Raw genomic sequence first — 25,266 nt, 5'->3', positions numbered from 1 at the left:
ATTGATCAAAAATGACAGTAAGGACATTAAAGGGTAACTCAACCCCTGGTCAGAGCCTGACTCCATCCACTGGCAATATTTGAAAAATGCTGGAAAAGTGTTAATAAAGCCCCAGTCTTACAGATCATTAACTAAAAAAAGTTGTTTTAGGGTTTAGTTACCCTTTAATGATGTTACCAAAGATTTCTGTTTGAAATAAATGCTTTTCTTTTGAACTTTCTAATAATCAAAGAATCCTGAAAAAAAGCATCACAGTTTCCACAAAAATATTAGGCAGCACAACTTTTTTCAACATTGATAATAATCAGAAATGTTTCTTGAGCAGCAAATCAGCATATTCAAATGTTTTCTGAAGGATCATGTGACACTGAAGGCTGGAGTAATCATGCTGAAGGAATTTTTTCCATCACAGGACTAAATACATTTTTTAAATATATCAAAATAGAAAGCATTTATTTTAAACTCTAATAATATTTCACAGTATTACTGATTTTACTGTATTTTTGATCAAATAAATGCAGCCTTAAGAGACTTGTATATCCCCCTGTGCACTATGGGTACTCTCTATGTTCACAGATATCTTTGTGCTGATCGCTTCGGTGCCGGTGGTTGCCGTACGTAACCAGGGAAATGTGTTGGCCACGTCGCTGCGCAGTCTGCGCTTCCTGCAGATCCTTCGGATGCTACGAATGGACCGCCGTGGAGGCACCTGGAAACTGCTGGGATCTGCAATATACACACACAGCAAGGTATCCGCATGCTTGACGTGATGTGCACAAACAGAATGTACCCCTTAATCAACATCTAAGAGCATGTCCTGCTTGTTTAAATCATGTCAAGCGTGCTCATACAAACCGATGGAGTCGGCAATATACACACAATGCAAAGCACACGCACTCATCTCTCGAAACTGCTATGGTCTGCGATACACACACACATACAAAGTACATACGTAAGCACAAACAATCACATATCAGTGTCTTGTGAAGTTTGATCTCCGTACCGCAGACAATACAACTGTGTGTGTTTCCTGGCTGGTGTGTGTGGTCAGGAGCTGATCACAGCGTGGTACATCGGCTTCCTGTCATTGATCCTGGCTTCCTTCCTGGTGTACCTGGTTGAGAAAGATGACGCCACCGCCGAGCTAACAGACATTGATGGCCCCTCCCCGACACCAGCCACGCAGGACTTTGACACCTATGCAGATGCCCTCTGGTGGGGACTGGTGAGAATTACACACGGCACTCACATGCATTCATAACTTTTTGAGAATTTGAGAATGCTTCTCAAATTAATTAAAATTTCTGATAGCAAACAGAATGCAGAATAGGAATTGTAACAGTTCTTCTAAAGGAGCACATGTGCTCCTAATTTAAAAAAAATAAGGAGCGCATAAAGAAATGAAGGGGCACAATGAAAATGTATCAAATCATTTGTTTTTCCTTAATAAAGGGATGCAAGAAGTAATTTACACGCAAAATGATTTTAACTGATAATTAAGACTTTTGTGATAGCCTTTATAATATTTGAGATTTTTATGACCTTAAAGTAAAAAAAAAAAAAGTGATTGGAGACAGGGGCGGCTGGCCAATAGAGGGGGCTAGGGCGCTTTCAGACGTGCCTGACAGTCACTCCGACTCGAAATAAACAATATCCCGGAGTATATGCTACTCCAGTAACTCCGACAGTTAACTGATGGAACTGATGAGCACAAGCAGCTGACACTGAGCATGCGTTTACTACCCAACGTACAGTCAGGTACAGCCACGGTCGCTTTGGCCAGGTGGTATTTATAGCATAGGGGGCGGGATGCTTCAGATTCTAGAGAGCATTTGACTGGACAGAAGATGTGATGAGATGCTGAAGTCCGTGGTGACGTCATAAAAATCCGTGATCCATTTTAGCGGAAGTGAGAGACTGTACGTTTTGAATGCTTATATCTGCTAAATGCGAATTTTGTCATTGTTTTGGAACACACCAGCTTATTTATAACATTAAGGCTGACATATTCATCCTAAGAGCTAAAAAACTTAAATTTTGATTTCAGGGGGCCTTTAAGAGCCACAAGAATCAATAAAAAAGTAAACAGGCTACATACATAAATTGTGTATAAAAATTGGCAATATTTGTGTGTTTGAAATATTAAATGCAATAAATGTATATGTGAAAAATATAATAGAAATTCAAAATGTCTGCTTTTTCTACACGTCCCCTCCACCTGTGTCAGCTCTGGGGCGATGGAGAAATGCCCCAGGGAGGCGGGTATGTGGAGCAGCTTATCCAATTGCTGCTTAAATAAATAAATGTTTGACATAAACTGTAGCCATATACAAGTCAGATCTAGTCCGCTATGGGCGATTCTTTTATCGCCCCAAGCGCGCCCGCGCCAATGCGCACCCTTTTCTATCAGACAGCAGGCTAGCAATAAAGGGAAGCAGCTTCTCAGAGCTGGTACACTAGAAAGGCCTGGCTAGCTGGATGCGGTCAAGCTAATGCCTTATTGTGGTTTCCATTCTTACTTTTTAAAACAACGGGGACAGATCCAGCATGGACAGTTACCGGAGTTAGGGATATGAAGCACCTGTCTGAGAAAGTAACTAACATTAAACAGTTTTCAATTTCAAATGCAAATGGAAAGTTTGTGCAATATGTTTGTTTTTGTTTAAGAATGCCTCAAACTTTTAATATTGGCATTAAATAATTACTGACTTTTTCACAGAGCACTTGTATCCTGCAGTTTGTATTGTGTTTGGATGGTTATTAATAATAATAATGATGATGATTTTTGTTTATATAGGCCTGGCGCCTTTCAAACACCCAAGCTCGCTTTACAAAGATAGATTGAGGCAGTGGTTCTCAAACTGGGGTACGTGAGGTGACAGAAGGGTTACACCGTTAGTCAATGCGAACAATGCAGAATTTTGCCGTTCATTCGATTCTACTTTGCATTTATTTCCAGCAGGTAAAGTGCTGTAAATAGGCTACGCTACGGTAATCAAATTACCTCATCTTTTGCGGTCAAAACTGACTGCATTCACACAAGCAACGAGCATATGTTTCGTGCAGATTATGCCGTCTTGGCAAATCGTGCGCACTGCCGTTCTCGACAATGTATCGTCACCTTTGTAAAAGTGGGGATTTAGCACCACTCACTACAGGGCTCTCAAGTTTTATCAAAAGTTTAGAGTGAGATTTAGGGGAAGAGCCACCCAAATATTTGCAGCAGCGGTCCCTCGACCCAACCAAATTCGCTTCAATTTTTGCTAGCAGTTCAATTTTGCCTATTGTTCATAATTGACCAGCACAAATGGAAATTATAACAATTGTTAAATCTGATAAAAAGACAAATTCATCCAAATAAAATAAATATTTATATTTAAAAAATACATATTTATTGAAAAAATAAAAATAAATTTGACCCCAAAAAAGCCAACTGAACATCAGTGCTCAATGTACATAACATTGTGTCATAACAACTTGCCATGAGCATGTATGTCAAGACCCAAACCGGACACCTTTACAGGGGTCATCGGATGCCCATTTTCCACAAGTTGGTATGATTCTTTTGGGTCTTCATGTAAAGTTTGTAACATACTTTGGTTAAAATTTCTCAATGGTTGTGTAAAACAACACCCTTTTTACCTCTTCAAAAACAGCTCTGTTCACAGTGACCCGTTTCGGTGCATGTCTCTTTAAATGATAATGAGCAACAACTTTTTGGCTTTTTGAAGATTAAAAAAAAGTGAATGGATTTTTTTTCATTGCATGGTTATTGTGTCCACACACTGCAAAGACACATTTATTTGCAAATACCATATAAAAGTGTATTTTGCATCCGATGACCCCTTTAAAAGCAGTTGGAGAGTTTTTGAATGCATCAAAAATAATTTAGCACGAATTTGGCTATACTCCTCAACATCAGCTCTCACTGTCTTTGATCACAGGCAAGAGATATCGTCCAGGAATCGTAAAATCAAAATGCTAAAAAAAATAAATGAAGATGTCCGCAAACCGCATTCATCAGATCGTGCTCTTCAACTTCCACTCCGTGTGTGCGCGTGTTGTCTAGTAACGAACGAGCTTGCAGCGGGAACACATGATTTACCCGGAAACAACTAATTCTAATTTCTGATTGGCTGGTAGCTAGCATTTAACTCAGTATAACTCGAGACAGATGCTATGAACTCGGCAGAGAACTTCCCTCCGTTTGCCTGCGCCTCGTCCATTAATTGTATAGCGGGACAAGTTCCCTTACTCCTCAGCGTGAGAAATACAAGGTGTGGCGTGTGAGCGTGTGAACGGGTTGAAATGCGTGTGTCTCACGCCCAATGCGTGAGACTTGAGAGCCCTGTCACTATCACAAAGAACAAATATTGACACATACACAGATCTCTGTGCATAGAGATCGATTTAAGATTCAAACTCTCTTTGATACAAAAACATACAAATGGAAAGTTCCTGTGTTTAATGTTGATCACATTATACGAATATCCACACGATTTCAAATGTGACATTGATTTTATACAACAGTTCAACAAGCGATAGGTGTTAACATTAAAGGACAATTATGACAATGGATATAGGTCATCTTTGGAAAGCAGTCTCGACCAGTAGAACCACGAACGCCTTGCTACGTGCTGGTCGATAGTCACAGTTCGTGGTTCGACTGGTTGAGACTGTTTTCTGTCTTTATAAAGTATCTTCTTATTAAACTGTCTGTACAACTTACAAAGTTCTCAATGCTTCAGTTTGCAGGTAGAGACCCTAATTATGCTTCCGTGTTAGTGTGGGGCTATTTTGAGCCTTGTTAGTGGCTCTATTAACTAGCTATTTTTATTTTTACTTATTCTATGCCCTATATACTAGCGTTCTAAGCTAATCTGTGGTAAAACTAAAGCTAAAACTGGGTACATTCGATTATCATGAAAATGCATTACCCAGAGAACGGTCGACTCGGTACCCATGTGTTATTTACCCCTAGGTTCATTTTTGAATGCCGGAATTGTCCTTTAAGTGATGTTCATTTTAAACAACTATTTTTTGCAACAAAACAATAGCTCCAACGAGAGCCACAGCAGTGTTTGTGAACGGATCTGCGGCTTTGAACAAATCGTGAGTCCATGATTCATTCATAATCACAGCCACTTGCTTTGTTACTCATAAAGATGTGACTTGCCACCACCTACTGGCGGATTTAATTTAATATTTAAAAGCATCACTTCGTTTTTACAATAATTGCATATTTCTCTATTGAAAATGTTTTTATTTAAAGAATTATTTATTTTATAAAGATAAAAAATGCACTGGAAATATCAATTTAAGAGGGCAAATATTGTCCCTTACTGTAAAAGGAGTGACTGCAGAGAAGGGGTACGCAGAAGGATGTTAAAAGCATCATGGGGTACTACACTCTAAGAGAACCACTGGGTTAAGGAATAGAACAAAATCAACATTAAAGCACAATACACATACCAAGGGCAGAAAGTAATCCACAGAGGTCACTTACAAAGTTAGGTTAAAGATACAAACAAAGAGGGATTCAAACAAACAACATATAATAAGGTAGAATTTACAGACTGTGAGCTGAAGAGTAATATTCAGAGAATAAAATGTGTTTTTTAAGAGGTTTTTGAATGAGAGTAAGGTGGATGCTTGACGGATGTCTTGAGGAAGAGCCACAACGTTAAAAGACCTGATGGCTCCTATGGTTACCAGACTATTAAAACTGACTGAATATGGCACAGCCCCACCTAAGATATTTTTCACCAGCCGCCACTGATTGGAGACCTACTTTTATTTGCACACTTACTCCTAAACAGTGCTGGGTGGGCTACTTACAAATTGTAGTCGGTTACTGATTCCCAGAGGTGGGAGTAAGTCACACATGTGCAAGTCACAAGCAAGTCTCAAGTCTTAACCTTCGAGTCTGAAGCAAGTCCAAGTAACTTTTTATAAAGGCAAGTCAAGTCAAGTCAAGTCAAGTCACTGCCTTATGTCAAGCAAGTCAAGTCAAGTCGTAGCTTGGGTCACAAGTCACTGGCAAGTCATACAAACGTTTGACGATTTCACTGAATTTATATATTAAAATAAGGTAAAACTACAGAAGTTGTGGACTATGGTTTTATTTGCAACATTTTTTTTTAATATATGCATTTCCACATATAGCTGAGTGGCTACTACAATAAAAATCTAAATGTAACTGAAATTAGGCCAACATTAAAGCATGAAAAATTAAATATACCTCAAACATTGCAGAAGACCATTAAAAGGTATTAAACAATTCACAATTCAAGTATAATTCCTATGCGACCAAAGGCATTCTTCAAACTGGCATCCCCTTAATACAAGTTATATATTTTTAATTATGAAGTTAAAACCGCCAATAGGTGGCGCCAAATTACCGTATTAATGTACGAGTCATAGAAGCATTCATTTAACTTATGTTCAAAACGGCAGATTCGTTCTGGAACTAAGCAACTAGGTAACTGAATCACAAATACGCATAATTCTTTCTGTGGCTTGTTTGGAACTATTGTCATTGGAGAAATCAAGCAAAAACAGAAAATATTTGGAATATTAGGCTATGTATAAATGTCACATCACAATATTCACTCTTTGTTTACTGAACTGTTTTATAAATCATTATCACATGCAATCGCGTCAATATTCTGGAAATATTTTTAAAATATCATATGTTATAATTATGAAAATAACTCATACTAGGGCACTTTTTTCCACCACATTTTGAATTTTGGGTGCAATATTAATTCTGCTGGCATTTTGATAACATCTAATAGATGTAACCCCTGATAACATCTAACCCTGCTTTAAGAGAAACATAAAACACGACAAAACATTAACAGTTTTCTATGTTGTTTTTTTTGTCATTGGAAAGAACGACATATTTGGCTTTAAAGCATGATTTAAAAAGAAATGTGGCAAATGTTATACAAAACATATGACATCATTAATTATCATTTGAATATTGACAACATTAAGCTACATTTGAAAACATAATGGTGTATAAAGAGGCATGCTGTTTTGACCAATATTCCCGATTTAAAGATATTCAAATTAACTATAACAAACAGGTTAAACAAGCCATAGCTTACTTTTAGACGTGGTGAATGAAGTTCGACTGTTCGAGGTTGTGATGGTCGTCCGATATCCCTTGCCAGTTATTATGCGTACAGCAAATCTTCTTGTATGAATATAGTCAATTTCTAGTGTTTATATCCAAAAAGAAACGATGCTGGGAGATGTTTTTGTATTTAGCGCGCTCACAGCGATGTATGTTTTTTCTGGGCTTGTGCAGTGTCACACAATCGCGCAGAATCTGATGACTGGCGTCAATGGTTCGTTGCTTTCATTTTGTTCATCAATTGATGTTGCGATGATAAATGTATATCAAGTCATTCTCGAGTCATACAGTTCAAGTCAAGTCAAGTCTCAAGTCATTGGCTCTCAAGTCAAAGTCAAGTCGAGTCATTTTCTTAATTAAGTCAAGCAAGTCTCAAGTCCTTAAATTTGCGACTCGAGTCTGACTCGAGTCAAGTCATGTGACTCGAGTCCCCCATCTCTGCTGATTCCAAATTACACAACAATAATTGTAGTCAGCAACATAATACATTACATAATTTAAGGTAATATAATTCAGACTACTTTTTTGATTACTTTTAATAAGATAATCTTGTACCATATTGATATAAAAATACAAAGAGAAAGAAAATGTATTCCATTCTTTGTTATAAACAACATTACGTCAGGGTTTCCCAGACTGGGGCTTATAATGGAACTGCAGGGGGGTCATGAGTTTTAATTTAAAAAAAACAATTAAGTAATTAAATCAGAAAAAATATAAAATTAAAATAAATATTTTTAAAATATAAAATTTCAAAATAAAAACACTAACTAAAAAAAAAATTCTCAATTTTTTATTTCTTTACCAGCATTTCATGTGACCATTAATCAACATCAGAGAATCGGGAACTTAATTTTATTATTGACCTAACATATTAACAATCTCAGGGGCACTTAAAGTAAATATATTAGGTCAAAGAGGTTCAGCTAACAAAAAAGTTGAGGGATCCCTGCATTGCATGTAAATATGATTTTCAATGTGTTTAAAAGATAAAAGCCTTCCAAAAACACCAATACATGGTGGTTAAATGACGCACTGAGTGATAATTCAAATAGTTATTGATCATCAGGAGCTGATTAGATATGCTATGTTGAGAAAACACTTCTTAAAAGTGAAATGATTTCTGTAAATGCAGTGATCATTTGCTTTGTGGCTCTCAGTTTTCAGTGATAGTCACATGACTAGTGCAATTCCACAAACCTAGAAGACCTTCTGAATGTATATAGTCAGTAGACTTTTTTTAGAAAGTAAAATTTAAAAGATAAAAAAGTAGTAGTAGGGAGAATTATGAATAATTTACTTCCAATTTGAGAATAACGTAATCATATGTAATCAATAAAAAAAGTAACTGTAGTCTGGTTATGAGGATTTTAAAATGTAATATAATCTAATTACAGGTACTTCATTTTTGGAATCTAATTATGTAATCCAGATTACATTTAATCAGTTACTTACTAGCACTGCTCCTAAATTATTTTACAGTTCTATTTTCAGTCACGAATGTGAATTAAATGCTGCCATAAATTAAACACTGCCATGCTCTGTGGAAGGAATAATAAATAATATGAATTGAAATCAAAAGAAATTCTTGTAACACAACCCTTAAAAAAAAATCATACAATGCCAATGATGGCCTCTTTAAAGTTTGTACGAAACCTGCATTACTCTTGAAGAGTGAATGTATGAAAACTATTTTATTCACTCTTGAAAACAAGAGTGAATAAAATGAAAAATTTATTTTTATACAAAAATAAATTTGTATAAAAAAGCATGCATACTCTTGACATTTTTATGCACCTATTCAGTGATTTTATCTGCTATGGTAAACATGTATAAAAGCTTTCCTCCATGTTGAGAAGCAAAAAAAAGAAAAAGAAAAAGTCGATTAATTAGAAACATTGTGGGTTACAAGGTCAAAAGTGATTTTTTCTTTTTTTTAAATGTAAGGCAATTCCTTTTACAGCATCTCCATTAACACATCCATTCGTGATGGTTTTACATCAGTTCCATTAGTACTACTGATTGTGATGGTTTTATAGCAGCTCCTTTCCTGACGTTAACAACAGCTCCATTAATACTACCTTTTTAATGGTTTTACAACTCAAGTGCCTTGATAGCCTCTTAGCCGTGCTAGCCTTAATCACACTGATGATATATGATTTCACCCCTGTGTCAGATCACTTTGACAACCATTGGTTACGGTGACAAGACCCCAAAGACGTGGGCAGGACGTCTTTTGGCCGGGACCTTCGCTCTTATCGGTGTGTCGTTCTTTGCTCTTCCAGCCGTGAGTACAGCTCAACATTTACACCATGGCCCTGTTTACACCTGGTATTAAGATGCGTTTTGTTTGATCGAATAACCAAGGAGACGAGGGAGACACATTCCCGTTTACACTTGGTGTTTAAACCGTCTCTTATGTCCACTTTCGACCACTTCTGTCCTGATTTTTTTGAAGGGAGGGTCTATGTATGTTTTTTCAGATCTTTCGATCTAATGGACAAAATAAGTACTTGCAATTTACATACGAACGCATCCGGAGACGATGGAAAAACATACGGAGCAGCTGTCGTTTCTGCTCTGACAGCTGTAAGACCAGCCGAACGCTGTGAGTGGTGAGAGAACATTGTGCTTGGTACATTTTTCCTCTTCAAACCAAACTTGGGTCTTCAGCCTACAAAGTTTAAATCCTGTCTGGCTAGCGCACTGCCCATAATGTTTACGCATTGGGTCAGTAGGCGGAAAGCAGGCAGTCTTTGCGGCTGTCCGATCTCATTCGACCACATAAGCGTTTACACTACAAAAGCAATCCGGTTGAATAGGTTTTCAACTACCTCTGGAAGTGGCCACACAAGTGAACAATCTCAAAACGTTTTAGACCCTGTTTACACCTGCGTTTGTCGTCCACTTGTGATCCGATCAACCAAAACGCATCTTAATACCAGGTGTAAACATGGCCTAAAGCAAGTTACAATATAACAGTTAAGGTGCATCTCATCTCGAAATTTCACGTGCAGTGGCGTAGAGATGTTTGAAGCGCTGCTCACATAGAATTCACTTTTAAACCAAGCAGCTTTCTGTCAACTTCAATATGAGCCAAATCCGCATGGGAAACTTTTTCACCCTCACACAAAACTCCGGATTCCTATCGGAATGACTGGATTTGCAGAGTAATGGTAAATGTGACCGCAACTATAATACTTTATGGTTTTAATTCACCTTCACCCAATTCCTTAATGATTCCTGTCATTTTGAGAGTAATTCAACTTAAAACTTTTTAATTATAGCATACATGTAATCCATGAATTGGCCTAAAACTATATATTAAACAACTATTTATATTTAATTTATTCATTCATTATTTATAATATATATATACATATTTTTTAATTATTTTTTAACATTTATATGTAAAATATTACTGACAAAACTCATTACACTGTGTTCTAACCAGACGCGATGCGATAAGATGTGAAAATGGAGTAATTCAGGTAATTCACAAGTAATTCATAAATATTACACCATTTTAACATTATTAAAGATACATTCTGAGTTACTGAAACAATTTTTGTCATAGAATACACTTGTTTGTTCACACTGAGTTGACAATTTGAGCTTTCTTGTTAGGTTTTTATTTATTTTCAAAATTCTTTCAGTATGGGTGTAAATGGCACACAAAGGATATTTAAACTCACATTAGATGATTTTAATATTATATAAGGCACATAAACAGTGGCTGAGATTATCATTGTCATAATTTGCGTTGTGTTCCAGCCGTGATGTCGCAGAAAAATGGAACACAATTTCTTAAATAGAATCGACGCATATCGCCTTCGTGGCTGGTTTTGACAAAAACTCTGATTAACATGAAAAAGATAAATTTTATCAAGTGTTGCAGCATCGTGCCACATCTGGTTAGGACACGGTGTTAAGTGTATCTTTAGCATTGTCATGTGAAAAAACAATCAGTAAATTATACAAGACTGATGTGCAACACACAAGAAATGTACGCTAAAATTGTAAGTACTGTAAGTACTGTAGTATATGTGTTAGATTCACTAAAGCGAACCGACTCATAAAGGTCATTTGTTTTGGAATCAAATGGACTACACTGCTATCACTGTATGTTTTTGGGCTGTTGGAACCTAAAATCATTTGGTCTGTGTTTTTAAAAAAAAACATGGAAACTGTTTCTTGGTTCAGTATGATAGTAGTATATTTCAAAAATAGCTTAAGTATATCTGGTTATGTTTGTAGGGTATTCTTGGTTCTGGATTGGCTCTGAAAGTTCAGGAACAGCACAGGCAGAAACACTTTGAGAAACGCAGACATCCTGCAGCTTCACTAATACAGGTAACCAGAAACACGTCAACAACCCTTGACTATAAACTAACATTAGCAGTAAGTTTACCGCTTTTAAGCTCATTACTCAACAGCAAATTTGCTTAACGTTCAATATTTATTATTGTTTTCAGGCTGCATGGAGATACTACTCCACCAACCCCGTCAGAGACGATCTCATCGCCACATGGAGATTCTATGAGACTGTGATCTCTCTACCGTGCTTCAGGTATCATACATATACACTACATCTCTCACAAAAAATTCATTTGAATATCTCAGTATTTATGTATTATTTTAGTTTGCTTAACTTTATGTATGTCATTATCATGATTTCTGCGTTTTTATGATTTCAGTGATACTCATGATTTCACTTGTGTTATTCTCATGATTTCTGCCATCTCTTTAATGTTCATTTATTATGTTTATGTCCATATGTGTGTTTGTCTGCATGCAGAGACAGCATCATCTAGAGGTCTACTAGAGGTTACTGAGAGGTACTCAAACTTGTGTGTGGACAATTTACTATTCCATCACAATGAAAAAAACTCTTTCCTGAACTGCAGATGGGATTAAAAAACAACAACAAAAAAAACAACATTTGTAATAAATTATCCCTATTCGAGCTTATTAAAATCTCATGATGTGAAATTAAATTTCAGTAGAAAAAATCTAAATCAGTGGAAACTGGTGCTTTTTTGATAATTAAAATTCCAATATTAACGCACATTAGGCCATAATTACTAATTACTAAACAGGGTAAATTAGTATGAGAGCACAATCCCATAACAGCGTCGATGAGAGTGGATAGTTCTGCAGGTGATTTACTGACAATGCGCACATTAAATTTCCATAATGACGAACGCAATCTCTTAGAGCAGAGTAAATTAGCGTCTGGTTTAAGACATGCTTTTTTGGGCGTTAAATAATATTGCAAATACCAGTAAATTGACAAGTGCAAACCTTAGTATATCGCATTGTGTGATTAATTTAAATACTCTCCTCCTATAAATTTTGCATCTGAAAGGGAAACTCCTACAAATGCATATGCAATAAGGTCAGCCACAAAAATAACTGTCCACACCTTTTCAGAGCTAATTTTTTTTTAGTGTCTTTAGTAAATCTTGACAGTAGTTTTTAATGTCAAAAGAGGGTTTTTGCTGGTGCATGCTGTCAGTAAATCTGTCCCATTGTCTCAAATCATTCACTAATGACTATCCTGAGCCATACAGGGACAAATATGTGTCTATTACACTCTTTTAAGAGGATGCTAGTAAAATATCTGCTATAATTAAAATATTTGTAATTTATAAATTGCTTGCTAAAAACAAAATCTGTCAGAATACACAAAAAAGTATTCAGACAGAATATTTATGAATGGCCATTTATGGGGAAAGATGCTTTTTGCAGCCAGGAGGTGTAGTTACGATATCTACCAGCAGGGGCTAAAAGGGTCACGTTAACCAGTCAAATCTTGATCCCTTGACTGGCAACATTGGCTCAACTTCTGGCATGAGTTTGGTGGCAGGACTCAGGATTATTACTCTTAACTAAATCTAAAACTATTAAAAACATTTTTGTTAATTGAAATAAAGCTGGAATAAAATCTAAATGTTAGATGAAAAACTTAATTTGAATTTGAAGCACTAAAGTTGCTGAGTGAAATAATGTAAAACTAAAACTAAACAAAAAAATGATATAAAAATAAATGAAGCCTTAAAGGGTTAGTTCACCCAAAAATGAAAATTGTCATTAATGACTCACCCTCATGTCGTTCCAAGCCCGTAAGACCTCCGTTCATCTTCGGAACACAGTTTAAGATATTTTAGATTCAGTCCGAGAGCTTTTTGTCCCTCCATTGAAAATCTATGTACGGTATACTGTCCTTGTCCAGAAAGGCAATAAAGACATCATCAAAGTAGTCCATGTGACCTCAGTGGGTTAGTTAGAATTTTTTGAAGCCTCGAAAATATATTTTGTTCCAAAAATAACAAAAACGACGACTTTATTCAGCATTGTATTCTCTTCCGGTTCTGTTGTCAATTCGCGTTCATGAGTCCGCTGACGTAAGACGAGCTGACGTGTTATCTGGTGCGCCTGAGCTTCGTTTACAGTCTGAGGGAGACGCACGCTGTAAACAAAACAATCTTTGCAAACATGTCTAAGGATTTCGACACAGGGGAAGACTTGCATTTTTTTTTAATCAGACATATTTATTTGAACCCGAATACACGGACCCACCAGATAACACGTCAGCAGCGTCTTACGTCAGCTCTGGCCTCGTGAACGTGGATTGACAACAGAACCGGAAGAGAATACAATGCTGAATAAAGTCATCGTTTTTGTTATTTTTGGAACAAAATGTATTTTCGATGCTTCAAAAAATTCTAACTAACCCCCTGAGGTCACGTGGACTACTTTGATGATGTCTTTATTGCCTTTCTGGACAAGGACAGTATTGAGTGGATGGGGCGAGCGCGAGACGTCGATCTAGAGACATGCACTCTCAATGCAATAGAGTGCGGTGCGGGACTAGATTTGATGGCCGAGTGCGAGCGCGGGCGCGAGCAGTAATGCACTCACTCTGTGTGTGCGGATACGGGAGAATAAAACGATTCGCGGGACTCCCGCAAACTAGAAATATCTATGAATAAAACATAAAAACTAATACATTTTTATTCATATGTTGCAGAAAAGCAACAACAACAACTAAAACAAAATAGAAACGATTTACAGGCCAGAGTTTCTTTTTATAACATATTTGCAGCGTTGAGGGATGTAGCCAATCACAGACATATGTGTTGATTTCTTGAACGGAATGGCCAATCAGAAGCATTTAAAATAGACTCCCCTCACCGCTCAAAACTGACTTTTTGTTCAGTGCTGAATTCTGTATGCTGGCAAATACTCAAATTATAACAAACAAAGTGTATATATAATGAAAGATGCATTGTGCAGTCAGCTTCATTGATAATAACAGATGTGTGAGATTGCGATGAAATGATGTCAGCTTTTTAGGAATTATTAAGGGAGCGCACTTTGCGCACATTCAGTCATGCCAAACCATGCACTCAGTAGCCTGCTTGCTTTTATGTTATAACAGTGGTTTGTGTGTTAATGCTTTAATAACAAATAATTTATCAGGAGCATTTATGCTGATGTGAATGGTGGCGACACGTAGGCGAAAGTATTTGGAGGTAGCCTACAAAAAAAAGAGTCTATTTGCGGGCGGGAGCGGGACAAAAATGTTGCGGTCGGGAGAAAGTAACAGGTTTTAATCGGGTTTAAATCGGGCTCGGGCTCATAATTACAGTTTATGTGTCGGGCCAGGTAGGGCTCGGACACAATGCGCACAGGCTCGGGTCGGGCTTGATTTTTTGGGCCCGATCTAAGCTCTACAATGGATGACTTCAGACAGAAGCACATGGATACCACAGCTAAGAACAAACTTACTGCTGATCCACTTTTCCATGTTGATAAGAGCATTAAAATTAGAAAAAATAATGAGACAAATAGAAATCAAGGGACATTTAGAATAGATAAAAATGTATTCGAAATTAATCGCGAGTTAACCATGGCATTAATGCGATTAATCGCGATTAAATATTTTAATCGTTTGACAGCATTAGTATTTTTATATAATTACCAGTGATGCTCTGAAATTAATTTTTACCTGAAACAAAAAAATATAAAAAAATGAAAATAAAGTTAGTAATCAGTTAAATCATGAAATTTATTTAATAATAAACACTCAAATTAATACATTTAAATTGCACATAAAGCAGTTTTTCAATAACAGATTTGTATTTCTACTCCAATTTGTTGTTATATAAACATTTAAATGTGGTTATAATAAAAAAAAATGTTTTCATGACAGATTTATTCAAATATTAAATATAATTATATGTAATACAGTGCATATATTTAGCAAAATTATTTTTTCCCGCTATCTAATGAGCTATGCGCATTGAATGGCTTTCCTGAGGTAAATATACCATTAAGTGTTATTGTTTATAAGCCATTTTTTGACGTCTTTCCCCGGTTGAAACACTGATTGTGTGATTACATGAGACATGATACATTTCAGTAAGTTGTACCGTTTCTTTCAACATACCTTCTGATGTTCAGTCATATTTATTTAGTACTATAACAAATAGTAAAAAGGAAGAGATGATCATTTTACGTGTCGTTTGAACTGAGGTGACTACAGCGATCTGTCACGCCACATTAAAGAGCAGCAAAATGATAAATTTAATGATAAAGTTGACAGAATTTGAAAGCTGAGACTTTCTTTCACATTAGGAACTCAGTTCATTGTGACTATTGGATGGCAGGTGAGCTACAAATAATGTTTAGTGAACTTCTGTTCAAGCATCAATAGAAAACAGCATAGAGTAAAACATCGTTCCTGAGATTTAAGAATCTTTTTCTGTATTGATTAAAATCAAAACCATTTCAACCAAAACTGAAAATTTCTGTTTCGGCCACCAAAATAGTTTCCGGTTGCCAAAATTTCGGTGAATCACTAATTACTTTTACAATTCCATTCGGTGATGCTAAAATGACATGCTTCATCTTAAAAAAAAAAAAATTTGCATTATTTAAACTGCTCCCTTAGTGACACTTGCCATTGTGATTTTATTTCAGTAACATAAACAAGTTATATCTTGCACTATTCTATTGATATATATTTGTTATTTTTTGTGGTAAATGAAATTAATTTCATTATTATTCACAAATATTACCACAGTTATATATATATATATATATATATATATATATATATATATATTAGGGCTGGGAATCGATAAAAAACAACATCTAATTAATCGCACAATTTGCTGTGATTAATCGCAATTAATCATATTTCCCCCCAAGCTTGTAATCATAAATATTTAAACGTAGAATCACCTAATTAAATTAAACAACACAAAGGAAGTATATTTTAAATAATATTTTACTGACATCTTGTAAACTGTAAACAGACTCTCCTTTAGAACCACAGTGTAGTTGTTCCCATCAAATAAAATGTGATCTTCTCGTCTTCCACAGTGCTAACTGGGCGGCAGTTTCTAGCTATCCATTTAGCTAATGCATCGATTATGTTTCCAGTTCAGTTATCAGTGGCCTGCCACGATTACTGTACTGCAGTAACGTGGATTGGCGAGGCCCTCCTGTAGCCTCGCTTGTTAAGTTGCTAGCACCTGGGTGCTTTGCTTTTAAAAGGTGCTGCGTCAATTGAGGTATTTATTTTGAATATGTTAACATCTCAGATTAATCGCAAAGATTAACATGTTAATTCCCCCAGCCCTAAAATATATATATATATATAGATAGATAGATGTATATGTGAATATTCAGATGGAGTATAGTGGTTATTTGGTCAAGTTGTGAACAAAGAGTTTTGTTGCTGTTGTCATAAGAGTTATCTGGTTAAAATAAATGTTTGTCTTGTTCCTGTCGTCTGCAGGAAGGACCCTCTTGAGGTTATGGCTAGGTAAGTCTCTCTCTCTCTCTCACTGTCTCATTCCCTGTGTCTCTCGCTCACTGTTTTAATGATTTACAGCATCTCTGTGAAGTTTGAGATTAATGAATCTGTGAAATGCGTTTCCTTAAATAACTCCTAATAACCACCACCTCCATTAATTCAGTGCCAAAGGCGTAATGACCAGCAGTGCGTTTCTGTGTGTGTGTGTGTGTGTGTGTGTGTGTGTGTGTGTGTGTGTGTGTGTGTGTGCGTGCGTGCGTTTCTTAGTTCGGGGACATGTGGACAGTAGTGCTATATGTGATAATACAGAGTCCATTAGAAAAGAGTGAATTATTGATCACTGATAGATGATGTTGTCAAAGCAGAGCGAGGGAGAGGGATTGCGAGTGTGTGTGGGAGAATTTTATGGACGGCTGGATCCGTGACTTCTGTGTCACTAAGGAAAATGATGGGAAGTGTTATTAGCGGTCTACGCATGAAAAGCCCTGACAAAGATGGACTGCGTATATAATAATCATGAGCATCAGTTGTCCTTGACCTGGACACTGGCCTGACAGTCCGTTTATTAAAAGATGGGAGATGTACTAATAGAAACAGAGGGAGAGTTGGATTGAGTGCTGTGCTTGTTTGTGACGCCTGACCCGAGACCTGTAATCCATGTTCAGTCCAGATCACAGATCAGATTACACATTAATACTGCTAATACACTAGTGCAAAACACTCACCTACGCAAAGATTCACATACGCAAGACTAGTTGGCTAGGAAGCTTGTAGCCTGACATTATCACTGTCAGTGACCTACCAAACCAGTCCAAATGGAGAAACCAGACCACCCACACATTTGCTTTTCTATCATGACAAGGACTTTTCATTCACTTTATTATTTTTTGTACTATTTTATCTACCCAAGGTTGTGAATCAAGAACAGGTTTTTCTTCAAAACTGGTTTCTCCTTTTCTTGATGTTTGGTTTTGTAACTGTTCTTGAGTGTTTTGATAGAATACAAAGACAATAAACAGACAGCACATCTTTCTTCCGCATTGTCCACATAGTGCAGTCTAGTCCAATTTGGGAACAAACGACTCTTATGAACTGATTCTTATCAGTGAATTAGTCAAAATGATTCACAGATCACACTTAAATCAGTGTAATTATTGAGTGGTTGTTTGTATGGCAACATGTAGTTAAATACACATTCTAAACAGAGTTTTATTGTAATAAATGGTACTTTTGTTAAAATGTAAGTTTTGAAGGAAAGTTTTGCAAAGTAACAAAGTTTCTTGGGGGATGCATAAAAGTTAAAATAATTTTTTTCCATCACTATGTTCCTTTAGGGGCTCTGTACCAAAGTATTGTATTGTTTAGCATTTATGATTAGTTCAGACTAATTATTGATTGAGATCACCTCTTTTTTTAAAAGCATTCAGTAAAAGAACAATAATAGATTGAATCAGAATTTCGTATGATTCCCTTATATATCCGTTAAACTGAACATTCACACAAACCTTTCTGCAGGTTTGCATTTTCATTAAGTTTATTTAGTGTGTAGTAGATTTCAGATTTTAACATCCTTTAGCGAACATTTTGTCCCCAAAATGTAAGCAAAACCTGACCTTCTGGTACAAATGCACACACACACACACACACACACACACACACACACACACACACACACACACACACACACACACACACACACACACACACACACACACACACACACACACACACACACACACACACACACACACACACACACACACACACACACACACAAAGGCAAATAGCTGGGAAACCTGCAGCCTGACATTATCAATGACCTACTAAACTAGTCCAAAATGGAGAAACTGGATCATACACACACTGTTAAGTAGCTCTTGATATTTTGCTCCATTCATTCGTTCATGTGAAATCTATGCGTTGATTCTCTTCCTGTCTGTTCTCAAGCTTTCATCGTTTTTCTGTATGTCCGATAAGCTCCTGTCTACTACAACAACAACACACACACATACTGTAAACACACAGAGTCATTTTTCAATCATTAAAACCCTCTCAGACAGTTTGAATCGAGTGTAGACAGATAGTGTTTTGTGTGTGTGTGGGAAAGTGTTGTATCAGTAACTGGTTGGTAATCAGCTGTAATTGTGGAGCATTTTAAGATTTTTCAGTCCCTCTCACCACTTCAATCTTCTTCTTTTCACTGTACTCAAGAGATACTGTGTGTGCTGCAGTGCAAAGTCTGTATATGTTTGTGTGTGTCCATCCTTGGGGACCCTTCACAGTAGAATGCCCTGCGTTGTTTCTTTGGAAGGGTTTAGTTTCTCCTGCAGGTAGAGTTTGTGTGTGTGTGTGTGTGTGTGTGTGTGTGTGTGTGTGTGTGTGTGTGTGTGTGTGTGTGTGTGTGTGTGTGTGTGTGTGTGTGTGTGTGTGTGTGTGCAGGGCCGCATTAAGACAGATGCTCTTACAGGGTCCTGCACACCTATGCATAGACCTATTGCTTACATACACACTTATATTAAACTAGAAAAGTAAAGTTTGTCAAGATAAACTTTGATGTTTGCTCAACAGCCTCAAAAACCCACTTAATTTAAAGATCTAATAACCATCACAGGTGACTTAATACACTAATGTTCAAAAGTTTGGGGTCTGTTCGAATGTTTTTGAAAGAGGGATTTTATGCTCACCACGGCTGCATTTATTTGATCAAAAATACAGTAGAACAGTAATAATCTTATAACAATAGTATTCCATAGTATTCCTATAGTTTCTTATTTTGATATATTTTTAAATGTATTTTATTCCTGTAATGACAAAGCTGAATTTTCAGCATCATTACTCCAGTCTTCAGTGTCACATGATTCTTCAGAAATCATTCTAGTATGATGATTTGCTAGAAATAGAAATGTTCTTGAAAATAGAATTTTTTCAATGTTTTTTTGAAATATACATTTTATGTGAAATTATAAACATATTCACCATTAATCAATTTAATGCAGCCTTGCTAAATAAAAGTACTTTTTTTTACTTTTGAAAAATTTAAACCGTATGTCAACGGAATTATTTTTTATGTTGCGATTTTTTACTAGACCTGTACTGTACGACGCTATCATCATCATCTATTCCTCTCCCATTTTTTACTTCAAACAGAGAAAGAGACTGTTTTGTCTTTTGAGAACACTCAATTAAAATTACAAATTGATTAGGAATAATAAATTTAAAAATCATCTGTTATTCTGTCTTTTCATCAGTCAGAAATTGAGTTTGTTGGAACGCGTGCGGCTGTCGACACCAAGACCATCAACAGTAAGAGCCCGTGTGATGATGCCCGCTGCGAATCCTGAAGGCGTGTCGGGGAACTGCGGGCCGGCGGAGGCGATTGAGGAGAGTCCATCAAAAGAGGGCAAACCAACAGGGTTCAGTAACAGAGAGCGATTCAGAACTGCTTTCAGAATGAAGGCCTACTCCCTGAGACAGAGCTCAGAGGGTATGACACACACACACACACACACACACACACACACACACACACACACACACACACACACACACACACACACACACACACACACACACACACACACACACACACACACACACACACACACACACACACACACACACACACACACACAGAGACACACACACACACACACACATGACATGTTCCTGATTTCAAATACATAAGATGCATATTTAAAATCTGAACTTCTTTAAAGTACTAAACTTCTAGAAAAAACAGTACCAATAGACATGTAAACACACACACACACACACACACACACACACACACACTTGTACAGTTAATATGCATACACATTATACACACACACACAAACACAAATATATAAAGTATATATATATATATATATATATATATATATATACATACATACACACAATCTTAGAAATATGTTCACTATAATAATAGATTAATACATACAGTAAGTATAGTAGGCACTCACACAATGTAATGAATCTGACCTGGTTTTGGTGTTTGATTGTAGATACAGGTGGTCTTCCTGACCCCACCCCTGAGGAGAAGGGCTTCCCACCTGACATACTGTTGGAGGAGATGATTCCAACCCTCAAATTAGTAATAAGAGCACTGCGGTATACAAATATCATTTTATTTTTCTACTGCTAAACAGTCCAAGTGTACACTAATGTTCAAAATTTTAAGGCCAGTAAGATTTTTCTTTTTAAGGATTTAGTATTTTTATTCAGCAAGAATGCATTAAATTGCTTTTGTTTGGGATCACTATACTTATATTCTAAAATGACAGTAAAGACATTAATAATGTTACAAAAAATTTCTATTTCAAATAAATACCGTATTGTTCTTTTGAACTTTCTATTCATCAAGAATCCTTAAACAAAACTTTTTTTACAAAAATATTTTTCAACATTGATAATAATAAGAATTTTTTCTTGAGCACCAAATGATCATATTCGGATGATGTATCATGTGACACTGAAGACTTTCAGAAAATTCAGCTTTTACATTACAGGTTAAAATATATTCAAATAAAAAACTGTTCTTTTAAATTGTAATAATATGTCACAACACTTAAAACTTTTGAACAGCAGTGTACATGCAAACACTATCACTTGTATATTTTAACAGATATTTCAACTACTCTGTCTGCTAAACTCAAGATTTTAGGATTTGGAAAAAAAAATTGTGTTTGTGTTGAAGGATCATAATGTTCCTGTTGAGTAAGAAGCGTTTTAAGGAGACTCTGAGGCCGTATGATGTAAAGGACGTGATAGAGCAGTATTCTGCAGGACATCTCGACATGCTTACCAGAATCAAATATCTACAGACACGGTAACACACACACACATTAAAACGTACTCATATTTTTAAAGAAATATTCTATAAAATTATGTTGTTGTTGTTGTTTTCATTTCAAATTGTTCACTTGCATGAAATATATAATCCTTTTTTTATTCTGTGTAAAAAACAAAACAAAAAGAATCTAATATTTGTTTTTGTTTCATCTTCAGAATAGATCTGATTCTGACACCTGGACCGCCTCTCACTCCAAAACACAAGAAACCCCAGAAACCACCTTTTCCGTACCCTTCCCAGCAGTCACCTAGGTAAAATCACACCTAAAAATACTTCAAGGAATATAACATGTAACTTTTTATGTTTTTATTAAGTTTTAATTCTTTTAAATAAAAGTTTCCAGCCAGCGGCAGCATTTTCGATCATCTTCACAAAAGTTTCATAGCCCCGAGAATATTTTGTTGTATGAATGTCTGAACATACAGTATACCAAAAGAACAGAGCCTCTGCTTTTAAACAAAAATTACTATATATATATATTATTCTAAGTTGTGAGTAATGTGGGTAAGATTATTTAAGTGGGGAAGTGTTGTGTTGTGACGGAAAATTCCATCGATGGCAGGAGAAAGAGTTAAACTATATTAATATTAAATTTAAAACTCTCGCTCTCTCTAAATATACATATTTTATACATACAAATATTGTAAAATATATTTAGAGATTCATGAATCCCAGACATGCAAATCCTCCAGCCACATATTGTTAAACATGCCATACATACACGTTATGCATTATGGCCTATAGTGATGCTGAATTTCTGATAAAAAATTTTTTTTATATTTAGTCAAATGAAGTAGATATAACCGCTCTCAGATTTACTTTCCTTCTGTGTCTTTTTCTCTCAGACATGAGTCATATCTTGCCAAAGCAAGCCTGCCAGATCCTGAAGACCAAAGCATGATGGGTAGATTTGTGCGAGTTGAGAGACAGGTACTCACTCACTCTGACAGCTCGTTGTGGGGCTTTATGAATTGTTTGGGCTAAACTTTGTCACACCACCCTCACAGGTGGAAGACATGGAGAAGAAACTGGATTTCCTGGTGGATATGCATATGCAACATGACGTCACGGGCCCCGGCCACATGACCATGGAGCGCTGCGACCCCACGTTGACTGTCAGCGTCGCAGGCGACCGCGTGTTCTGCAGCTACGGCCCGCCGCTGCACAATACACCGTATTACACGCAATCCAACACGCACCCACTGAGACCAACCGTCCTGCCCATCAGCCCACTGCCAAGCCACTCCCCGTCCTCCAACGTCAGCCAATCGGGAGGCCACAGGGTGGGCACGCCGCTGTCACTGTTGTCGGTCACTCACGAGGAGCTGGAACGTTCGCCCAGCGGATTCAGCATCTCCGCTGAGAAAGAGGAGGTCACGGGCAAGGCCTCGGGGTTAACGACGGGGTCGAGCTGGGGTCGCGACTGCCGATATTTAGCGGAGGGCGAGACGGATACGGACTCTGATCCCTTTACCCCCAGCGGACCCATTCCACCCTCGTCCACCGGAGACGGGTTCCAATCCGATGGAGCGTGGGGAACACCACCCTAAAGACACACACACTCTTTATAAAGACTACAGACTTTGTACAGCACAAAATGACACATAAAGACACAGACATAATACTCTTCATATTTAAATATGTATCCACTTCACGCTTTACCCCTGCAAAGTCGGGCTGCACAATATATTGAAATAAAATTGATATCGCAATATGGTTTAGTGCGATTTTCAAATCGCACACACATCGATTTAATTAAATAAAAGAGTGGCACTGCTCATCTACACGCGTGCAGTCCATGCTACAGTGCTTCACGGGACCACGAGCTGCCTGCGTCAAAATTGCAGTTTCACTCTGAAACCGGCAGGGCATACAACTTGTCAGCAACCTGTCAAAAATAAAAACTTGATGGTTTTCATCTAAAAATAAAGAAATTAAGACGTAAATATTAGTATTGTAAATTACAGCGAGAAAGAAAAAAAAATTCAAGTCGCTATGATATTTAAATTGACAAATCTTATTTTTATTGGATATTGCAGTATTTATTATAAATGATTTATCTGTGCACATCATTATTTTTCATGTGACTCAATCAAAATAACTTCCCCTCCCTCTCGCAGGGACATCGCTTCTCTGATGATGTGCTTACTGGCATGAGGGCGGGACAATAACCTGTCAGTCACATGACATCACAGCAAAAGCAAACCACAACCATCAAATCAAATCAAGTCCAGCCCTACATTTTTTTAAGATTTATTTTACTCAGATATATATCACAACAGGGAAGAAACGTCTATCGCAACTTCTATTTCATGCCGACCTTAATACAGTTACAAAAAATATATATTTTTATTAAATGGTCGATTTCTTATTTTACAGTACAACAGTTACAATATTACAATTTACTTATTTTTTGTTTAATATATTATTTAATATAATCACAGCAAAAAACAATTATTATTATTATTTTATACTTAAATTATACTGGTCAAAATTAGTGGGAATGTGCCCTATGCAAACACATTGGAAATATATATTTTTAAACTTACTTGCTAAAAGCTTGTGTTATTGTACAGAGTAAACCAATCAAATAAAAATAAATAAATCCCAAATCGTTCAGCCCTAAAAGGAATAATTTTCCAGCTTTTTAGATAATTTTTATTTTGCACTGTCAATGCCAACAAAATCACCCTACTCATACTAGAATTAATAATTCTTTCCAAATATAGCAATTAAAGTTATTTGGTGAACATTCCTATGTTCCATATTCTTTCATATTGCAAAATATAGCAGGAAAAGCAAATATCGCAATGTCAGTTTTTCCCAATATCGTGCAGCCCTACTGCAAAGCAAAGAGCACTGCATGGAATGCATGCGTTTTATCTCTAGTGGTAGACACTGCACTTGGCAGATCGAGACTGTGTGGTTGTATTTGACTGGGAACTTTAAGGGAGGAGAACATAACAGATGCTATGCCATTTTTGTAAACATTTATTTTTCTATTTACATATCTTTTCATATGCATGGACTGCATGATTCATCCACGGAGCAGCTAAATGTATCGACGTCTCCTCCGGTTTGCACTTGCTTTCATTTTGAATACTTGGGTTTGAGGAGAGATCGCGCTAGCTTCTTTCTCTGCACACCTTGAGCTTGTTTTTAGTTCCCTTTACAGATTGTACAAACCTTTTTTACTATGGTCAGCATGAACCGCACTCTGGGATATTGCATATTTTCCGCAGAATGAACGTCGCCACTAGCTGTTTAAGGACCAAAAGCAAAGCCTCAGTTATGAATTCCTCAAGTGTCTGGCCTTAATCTAACCAATGAGCACATCCCATCTGTGAGCGGCACATAAAACTGCCAGCTCAAATGATATTGACACTGTAACGTAGGACCAACTTTCCCATTGTATCCACAGCTTTCTTAGGGTAAACCGACATC

The 25,266-nt window shown here is 36.7% G+C and overlaps 1 protein-coding gene across 1 annotated transcript in view; it reads left to right on the top strand.

Moving 5' to 3' along the window:
- The window catches only part of kcnq3 (potassium voltage-gated channel, KQT-like subfamily, member 3), a 55,289-nt gene extending 31,533 nt beyond the window's left edge, over positions 1-23,756 (top strand). The window contains exons 5-16 of the mRNA XM_077221772.1: positions 577-749; positions 1,052-1,225; positions 9,318-9,428; positions 11,399-11,494; positions 11,617-11,711; positions 16,953-16,979; positions 20,219-20,454; positions 20,975-21,080; positions 21,667-21,798; positions 21,978-22,073; positions 22,668-22,752; positions 22,830-23,756. Of these exons, the coding sequence (XP_077077887.1) occupies positions 577-749; positions 1,052-1,225; positions 9,318-9,428; positions 11,399-11,494; positions 11,617-11,711; positions 16,953-16,979; positions 20,219-20,454; positions 20,975-21,080; positions 21,667-21,798; positions 21,978-22,073; positions 22,668-22,752; positions 22,830-23,372 (1,874 nt within the window). The 3' untranslated portion in view covers positions 23,373-23,756. The remainder of the gene's footprint in view (positions 1-576; positions 750-1,051; positions 1,226-9,317; positions 9,429-11,398; positions 11,495-11,616; positions 11,712-16,952; positions 16,980-20,218; positions 20,455-20,974; positions 21,081-21,666; positions 21,799-21,977; positions 22,074-22,667; positions 22,753-22,829) is intronic.
- The last annotated feature ends 1,510 nt before the right edge of the window (positions 23,757-25,266 follow it).

This window comes from Siphateles boraxobius, unplaced genomic scaffold (assembly GCF_051911475.1).
Source record: "Siphateles boraxobius isolate OS27281-9 unplaced genomic scaffold, OSU_SipBor_1 86, whole genome shotgun sequence".
Classification (NCBI taxonomy): domain Eukaryota; kingdom Metazoa; phylum Chordata; class Actinopteri; order Cypriniformes; family Leuciscidae; genus Siphateles; species Siphateles boraxobius.
The sequence above is the reverse complement of the archived record's forward strand: the minus strand, read 5'-3'. Positions and strand labels throughout refer to the sequence as shown.